General features: G+C 44.8%; 1 protein-coding gene across 2 annotated transcripts in view; it reads right to left on the bottom strand.

Moving 5' to 3' along the window:
• Window positions 1-1595: 1595 nt before the first annotated feature.
• The window catches only part of SLC43A2 (solute carrier family 43 member 2), a 36397-nt gene continuing 29125 nt past the window's right edge, over window positions 1596-8867 (bottom strand). For both annotated transcript variants that reach the window (XM_064165801.1, XM_064165800.1), the window contains exons 13-14: window positions 7808-7931; window positions 1596-6975 (exon numbers count right to left, since the gene is read on the bottom strand). In XM_064165801.1, coding sequence (XP_064021871.1) covers window positions 6814-6975; window positions 7808-7931 — 286 coding nt within the window. In that variant the 3' untranslated portion in view covers window positions 1596-6813. The remainder of the gene's footprint in view (window positions 6976-7807; window positions 7932-8867) is intronic.

Here is an 8867-nt window from a genome sequence, read left to right as displayed (position 1 = left end):
CGCTGTCTGTGCCCCGCTCTCCTCGGTGCAGCGCGGGGGGGATGCCGTCCCCGGCGGTACCTCACTCTCCCTCGGGCTTTGCGGCACCTCTGAATCATAGGATCGCCTGGTTGGAAAAGACTTTAAGATCATCGACTCACCTATAATCGTACACGTTCTTAAGCACCTCATGCAAACGTCTTTTAAACACCTCCAGGGATGGTGACTCCACCGCAGCCCCTTCCACAACCTGATGGCCCTTTCAGGGAAGATTTTTTTCCCAGTGCCTAATCTAAGCCTCCCCTGGTGCAACTTGAGTCTGTTTTCTCTCATGCTACAGCTTGTTACCTAGTAGAAAAGGCGATCCCCACCTCGCTACAGACTCTTCAGGGAGCTGGAGAAAGCAGTGAGGTCTCCCTGCAGCCTTCCCCGGGCTGAACACCCACAGCTCCCCTCAGCCGCTTCTCACAGGACTTGTGTTCAAAACCCTCCAGCAGCCTTCTTCTCTGAACACACTTCAGTACCTCAGTGTTGTTCCTGTAGTGAGGGTCAGGACCGCCAAGGTCTTTTCCAACTCAACCCCTTCTATGATTCTGTGTATTTGTTAACAACAGCACAAAACTTGTTGAGTTTTTGGTTTGGTTTCCTCGGTTTCGTTGGGTTTTGTTTGTTTTAAATAGAGTGTTTTGAGTTTCAAAATGTATCTAAAAGAAGCATTTATGTTCATTAATAATATTAGGGACATTAAAATAAAACCCTTCGCTGAAACGTTTGTCAACCTCTGGAACCGGCTCCGCAGGGAGGTGGCTGAATCCCCGTCCCTGAAGCCGTTTAAAAGAGGCAGAGACGCGAAGCTAAGAGACATGGTTTAGCACCGGAGCTGTCAGGGTTAAAAAACAGTTGGACTCAATGATCTTAAAGATCTTTTCCAACCAACCCAATTCTGTGACCAGAAGCTCCTCTTTTTTTTAGGGTAGTGAAGAGGGCTGATGACATCCGTGTCAAGAGCTGGGGTCAAGGCTGCAGTCAGGCTGAGTGTCACCTGGGAGTGGGGCTGCACCCTGTGATCAGGTCATGATTCATGCCTTGTCCTCTTTCAGTTTCAGGACTTATGAGCAGCAGCCACCCAAACAGTACTAAAGAATAACCCCAGATATTTACTAGAAAACAATTGCAAAAAGCTCTTCTCTGGAACTTGTACTCAAAAAACAACCAACCAACCCACCCAGCTAAAGAGCATTCATTTTACTACATTGTCACCAGATGCAAAGAGCAAAGATTGTCATTGAGTAGAAAAATAAAACTTCACACATTTAGCATCACCAAAATGAGCAGCTTTCCTTTTGCCCCCCCTGCACTTCTGTAACATTCCCACTTAAGGCCATAATTTTTTTTATCATCCTTTATTTGATACTAGTTCACCCTGTCCCAGTGAGCTTGTTTTCAACCTTTCTGTGTTAAAACTGAACTATCAGAATTTTCTTAGGTAGATTTTAATTAAAATCTGGCTGTTAACTCCTAACCTAGAGAAAAAAAAAGTCAAGGAAACATTCAGCATGCAGCCAGGCACTTCGGCAGATGACACCACGTAATGCATTCATGCTTACATAGCCTCGTTAGGAACCAAGCAATACCTTTATTATGTGCAGCCTCAAAAGGATTAACTTAGTACCACATTTATTTTTAGACAGTACTGCAAGAATGCACATCACCTTACAAACACAGAAGAGATGACACTGGCCTTACAGTTCAGCTTGGACAAACGAAAAAGATCTTGTCAACAGGAGGTAGGGGGGAAGCTAATGCCATCAGGTTAAAAAGAAGAGGCTTTCTGGAAAAGGGGATTGTCCCAGGAGTAAAAAGCAAGTGACAGAGAGGGTGAGGCACAAGGAAGTGACAGGCAGCAGCAGGAAAGATGACAACGTAGAGCACAGAACACTTGATAAGAACAGGTTGTCCAGAGACAGGCTGGGCAGCACAGGTAGAAAAACAAGGACCTGGAGGGTTTATAATTAACACAGAAGAATGCATCTACATTAACACATCATTGTTTCAACCATTCCAGAGAAGATAATATTGTGAAATAAAAATCAAAAGTAGTGGGGTTTTGTTTTGGGTTTTTTAGTTGGCTGTTTAATTGTTTTTTAATTAATAACCAAACCCAGCCCATTCCCATCAGGAATCCTACTGCAGTGCTGATTACCATTATGAATACTTTGCAGTTCTAAACTGGGAAGTGGGGAATACCAAAACCTCTGCAGATGCAGAAAAGACTCAAAGGGGAAAAAAAAAGTAAAGTAGTAACAAAACTCATAGTTTAAAAAAATTCATTCATTTTACCCTAAAGTATCTGCTTTCTGTTTTGTGGCATATTTTCCAAGCTCATCAGTCTGTCAAGAGGGGAATCTCCTACTTTAAAACATTGTAGTGATTTGCTGACTCAGTTAAAATCTCATCCTACAATTTTCCTTTGTAGACAAAGCATGATGAGGCCAAGCTTTGGTGTGGGAGTTGAATATCTCAATTGCTGTAGCAGCACTGCAGTTAAGATGGAGTCTCAGCAAGATCTGCCTTTTCTCTTAAAGACATCTGTGTCCAGATTCAGCTCAAGGATCCACATACTGTAGCTGGCTGAGAGTACCCCACTAAAAGTTGTGTCTCCTAGCAGGCAAAACAGCACAGATTTTTCTCTGCCACTGTTGACTGCATTGCATTAGTGTTATCAAGACTGTGTTGGTGGTACTTGGGTAGTGACAGATTAATGAAAAGAAAAAGCTGTCATCTCTCCCTTCCCCACTCTCTTATTTTTATTGTTATAATACAGATGCATGTTAAATACATGTGAGACCCTGTCAAAAGATGGGAGCCATGCTTCCTGAAGGTGCAGTCACCTTCACACAGCCGAGGGCTCCTACAAACAGCAAGTACTCATAGATCAGGTTTCTATTTCATTACATTCAGTTGAGGATGTTTCCATGGAGTAACAAGGTCTTCTCCTATGACCACCACCGCTTTATACTTCTCATATGGATGAGGGTAAGGGGGCACAGGGGGCATTAAAAAAAAAGGACAAAGTACAAAAGCCATCATTTTGGAATTATAAAGGTAGTTAAATACACTGATCTGTATTTCAGATGTACAGGTAAATGCATTATTGATTTAAATTGCTGTGACCCTCTAGTCTTTGGTAGCCCATTTGTTTTTTTTCCACAAGGTGGCTCATGCACATAGAAGAGCACATCAGGAATTGTACTGGTCCTGCATCCCTTGGCTAGAAAGCAGCAGTGCTGATTTCCACTCCAAATGTAAGGAATCCACAATTCCCTTTCCATAAGCATCAAAGGCAGTGGCAAACTGCCCATGAGCAGTCACGTGTAACAGGACCATCCCAATAGCATTTGTTTCTGCACTGTGCAAGGCAACATTTAGAGGACAATATTCTGGTTTCAGCCTCTTCTGAATGCTCTGTCCTCTGAGGGGCTCACCCCTGCTGGGTGTACAGCATTAAATAGTTGTGCCACAAACAGTGGAGTGTTTGCACAGCTTGCATGCAGATACAGAGGTTTGATAAATAAATTTGAGACTGCTTTCAATATTAGTTTTGTTCACAACTGTCAGATTAAATTAAACCCCACAAGACCAGATCAATGTTTCACCTAGCCCAGCATCTATTTTCTCCATTTTTGACCACTTCTTAAGAGACAGAGCATGCAGGAAAGTAATCATTCCTTGGCATAACTTTCTTATTTACAGCAACTTAAAATCTCCCTGAGTTAGTGGATGCATCAGACCATTGTTTATCCAGCTCCTGTTTAAAAAATACAGTTATACTCCTATTCCCCACTATCTTCTGCAGCAATAAATCCCAGTTTGACTTCACACTCCTGTTTGCCTGGCCAACCCTGAACTACTAAAACTCCATTGTGTACCCACTAGTCCTGACTGCAAGCCAAAGGCATGCTTTCCTGCCAGCCTGCAAACAGAGCCTGAAACTGGCTCAGAGGCATGAACCTTGCCCCTCACAGCTGCCCAGCAGCTTCTAAACATGGCAGCACACCAGCAGAGATACCAACCGTATATATCCACTATCTTATCAGACAACACTGGATTAAATGATATACCTAACGAAGGGCAGGATCTGGGAACTGCAGTGGGGAGGCAGATGGCAGGAATAAAAGGGTGTTCTTTGTTCAGCTGCACATAACTTCCAAGGCAGCAGCCTCTCCAGTGCCACTTCATGAATACACTCTGTATGCCACCATTTATATCAGGGATGGGAGTGACATGACAGTGGAAGCTACCACATTCAACATTCTGAAACTGAGGTGGCAGTAATGCTGAGTTAGCACAGACACCCTCCAACAGCTGTCTCTATTTTAAGACATTGTGAGCTTGAGGACTGTGGCTCAGACATTCACCTGCCTGAGCTCTTACTAAGAGCTATTTAATCTGCCGTTGTCATGTCACAGATATCTCAGAGCTGAGTAGGAATCGTCTCAAAATACTTAGAAGTAATATGAAATGCAGAAATCTGCAGAAAGCCCTCTGGAAATCTAAGCAAGTTGTACTACTGCTGGTAGCTCTCCGAAACAGGTACTTGAGACAGGAAAATTAATCAAAACTCTGCTCTCTTAATTATTGCTCAACATAAGAAGAAAGAAAAGCTGGAAGGTCACTAAATCAGCAAAGTTAGAGGCCAACAGAAAACAGGAATTTCTAGAAGAGCAGGGGGCGGACAGCAGGCAATAAGGCTGTCTTCGAACAAACAGTTAATAAAAGGCAGCACATTAAAGAATTGCACAGACGCGTGGAATACTCAAGTGGCAAGTCATTTCCAAACGAGTGACTGAAGACTGAAAGGTACCATGGAGTGCAGTAGCATCTGAACTGCCCGCAGGAGGCTGGCTGGAGGTGGCGCTGCTGTCCCACAAAGCTGCTTCGTCATCCTGTGCTGTCGAGGCCACCGGCGAGGGACTTTGCAGGGCTTCCAGCTGTCCTGCCAAGGCTCTGTGCAAGAGGCCATCAAGCTTGCTGTTTAGGGAAGGTGAAGGCCTGGGTGGGCTGAGCGTCTGCATGCTTCAATCTATCAGTAAGCACTCAGTTCCCAGGTAATTTCTCAAAGGAAGGTCCAAGTGCAGTGTTGTTTGTAATCACCGTTTTAGAGCTAACAGGGCAATGATTGAGTCTTGCACTTTCCTGACCAAAGAAGGTGAGTGATGTACCCACTGCCAAGGGCTGTGCCGCTGTGCAAGAGATGGCAGTTCAGAAAGCGCCACCGCTACACCTTTGTAACTTTTATTCCTGGCCCCAACCTTCCTGCAGCCACCAGCTCAGCCCAGAGTACAGACTGCTGTACACTCACTGCTGATGTTCACCCTCAATGCTGCACAGTCCTGCTCCCAGCAGGTCCAAATAGTGCAGGGGTTAACACCAGTCACAACGCTACAGAGGCTGAGCTACTGACCTCAACATGAAGGTTAAGGGCAGAAAACTTGACTTCAGACAAGACTTAGAAACCCTCTGCAAAACTAAGGAGGTTAAGAATTCCCTTTTTATTCCTTCCATGCCAAACACCTTTCCCCACATGTATTGCTCGGTAATTCAGCCTCACTATACAATCAATCACCACATACTCTGTCCAGACAGAGCCATTAACATCATAGAAGGCTCTTAAAATGGCCAAACCAGCAGCTTTTTGGTCAGAGTTACCTGGTGTTCAGCAGCTTGGGGGCTATTATCAGAACACTGCAGATGAGCAATGGCTGGGGAAGAATGACATCAGCACATTATCCTGCTATATGTCCACAGGATCCAGTTACCAGACACAAAGGAGTGTTCTGCACTCTTGACTCTTTTCAACAGCAAGTCAGCTCACAGCTTCTGAACACCAAGGTATTTGGAGCCTCAGAATTCAGCTTCAAGAAGCTTCACTACTAAATACACACTGCTGCTCCCTTCCCAGGGTCATGTCAGAGGGAAGAGGAGGAACAAGGCAACAAGTCTCAAAGCACTTCATCGGTAAACAAGATCCAATTCCTATCTCAAAGGCTCCAGGACTGCTGACAGTTTAAAACACATACAGGTGATTTGTGGTCTGAGAAGAAGAGGAAGTCCAGGCCTTTGAAGGCTTGGTTTAGAACCAAGCAATCCACTGGGCTCTTCATTTCAGTATGGAAGGCAGATCCATTGCTCACAGTCTGTGTCATTTGCAGTAATAAAAGATTTTTGAGCTGTCAGTGCTAGCAGCCAACATTTAGCAATACACTGAAGCTGTGCTCATACACATAAGAATAAAATCACCTTCCCTGCCTGAGCAGCAGTCTAGGGTATGTCTGGACAGACAATTAAAACCACTGGGTCCAGCAATATATCAAGCAGAAGGACCATTACGAAGCCTCAGGGAGGGAGAAGTGGAGCTTGCATCTGAGACAAGGTTAGCCAAGATTGAGGGAGGAGGGGAAGAAAACAGACTTCAGTGCATTACGTTTGCAAATTCATTTATGGTCTTTCTTCCCTCTTCCCCTATCTCTCTCTTCCTTCTCTTCCCAGTTTCCTATGCAGAGACTGCTGCTGGAGAGTGTGATCAGGGGATAATTTAAGACACAATATTTGTGTGGCCTTTATAAAAAAAAGAGAAGTGTCTTGTGTTCTGGAGTGAGGAGTGGGAAGTCTCCTCCTGCCATATCTGAGGAGAGCCCAGCCATGATGTCCAGCCATCCAGTGATGAGCAAAGACTGGTAGAGCCAGGAGAGAAAAATCCTGGCTTACACCACAGGTAGAACCCACGGATGTGGTAGGAACCTGTACAGGGGAGGTTGCATTTGAAGTACCAGTTTAAACAAAGGCTTCCTCATTGGGAGTGCCGTTGATTTTGAAGAAGAGTTTGGCATCATCCATCTTCTGTTTTTTTTCTCTCTCTAACCTACGCCTGTAGCAGACCAGGTAGATTGGAAGGCAGAATCCCAGGAAGCTCATAACAAGCAAGCCAACATTCACCTGCGGGAAGAAAGACAAAACAGAATTAAGCAGGCTAGGGGAAGGTGACAACCAAGTCAAAGTGTCAGAACCCAACCCACGTCACTCAACTGTGGGCAAACTGGGAGACGCCCTGCTCTGTGTATTGGCAACAACATTCACTGTGTTTATATTTACACTGCCATTCCCAGAGCTCCACGTGTGTAAGATAAATGCTGCAAGAGTTTGTCCCTCTGGATCATGGCTGCAGAAGTCTTGTTCCAGAGAACAGGCAGGGCTGTTTAGGCTGCAGTTCTTTCACACCAAGGTTGCTGATGGAAGAGCAACAGTCTGCTAGAGTAGACACGTAGCATAGAGACCAAAAATCTCCCTAAGCCTACCCGTGTCATGATTTCATTGATCTGCCCAGACAGACTCTCATCAAGACACCACATTAGCCCTACCCTTAATAACCACTTGGATTTTTGGATATTAGCCTCAGTAGACCAAAATTTACTGGAGGTAACAGCTCCCAAGACCATAGGGTATTTCTACTGCATTTTGAAGTCCACAAAGATTTGATCACTTTTAGTTGCAAGATTTGGACTCAGGACACAACCTTAGCAGAAAGCACTCCTGCAACCATCTCCCTTCCTCCCTTTCCATACATAAGGGTTAATGGCTTTCTCTCCCAGGGAATCATTACACAGAGAAAGGTCTCCTAGACAGCACCAAGCTCACAGCAGACTGAGGGGCATGTAAATTTCAGCTACTTTAACCTTGGTCCATGCACAGGAGTCCTTTTGTTATCAAAGGAATGAATTAAAATCATCTTAACCACCAAGTTTTCACATTAGATTTGAGAAGAACTTGCCCAGAGAGGGTCTCCTTCCAAAGGTCCTGTCAATGCCATAAAAAGAGGCTGCTGCAGAAGGGCAAAAAGGGCACTGATGAGCGACTGCAACCCTGTCAAGCTGCCAAACTGTGTAGAGGGGTATCTGTCAACAGAGAAAGTAAAAGCATTATTATTATATGTCACCTTGACTGCTGACATCACCAGATCAGGCGACGTTCCCAGCCGACTAACACAACAGCACAGTCCCAAACAGGCGTAATGTGAACAACTTCTCTCTCCCGGATTTATGCATAAACTGCCTCTTTTTATAGAGCATTCAGCTCAACCCAGCAGCATGCACAGTTCTCGCTAGAGCAGGATGCAGCTGGTGAAGCCAGAGCCTTGCTCTCCAGACTGTTCTCACGCTGAGCTCTCAAGAAGCACCAAACCCAGCACTTGTTTTGTTTTGCAGCTGCACCGTTGGCAGGTGGAGGGGCTTATACAACTGCTGTTCCTATTGAAGGGGGAGAGGAGTGTTGATGTTTACAAGCAAAAACCACAGCCTCTTCATCCAGATGACAACATTAGTGGCTGAGCAATCATTTTCATCTGGCCATAACAATTTGCTCCCTTTAGAAGTGAGTGAGACCTGCACAGCAGGTTAGCATGTGTTTTGTTTTTGTGGAGGACAAGTCTGATCCTACGTCAAACCAAACAGTACTGTTGACAGGAAAGTGCCGACTATCAGATACTGCCAACGGTAAAATACACCTCAGGAGCAACCTGACGTGTTTCTCTTCCCATGTCTGAGCAGTGTTTAGAAAGGGCCAGGTTAAACTAAGCTTGGGAAGAAAGAAGTGGTCAAAGAGCACTAATGTCTAAGCAAGCAGATATGTACAGCAACAGGCATGTGCCTGGCTTGAAACAAAAATATTTTGTTCATAGCTGCCAGGGAACCAAACCTTTTCTGCATTTTTCAAGCAGTCTTAGATGTGTTTTCTAGTCTGGATTCCCCAGACATTGGGAGTAAAATTTTTGACAGAAGGAAGTCTGTAGAGTTGTGGAGTCTTCATTCATGAAGATATTCAAAACGCAACTG

This window comes from Pogoniulus pusillus, chromosome 27 (genome assembly GCF_015220805.1).
Source record: "Pogoniulus pusillus isolate bPogPus1 chromosome 27, bPogPus1.pri, whole genome shotgun sequence".
In the NCBI taxonomy this organism is placed as follows: Eukaryota; Metazoa; Chordata; class Aves; order Piciformes; family Lybiidae; genus Pogoniulus; species Pogoniulus pusillus.
Note: the sequence above shows the minus strand (reverse complement) of the source record. Positions and strands in the feature narration are given on the sequence as shown.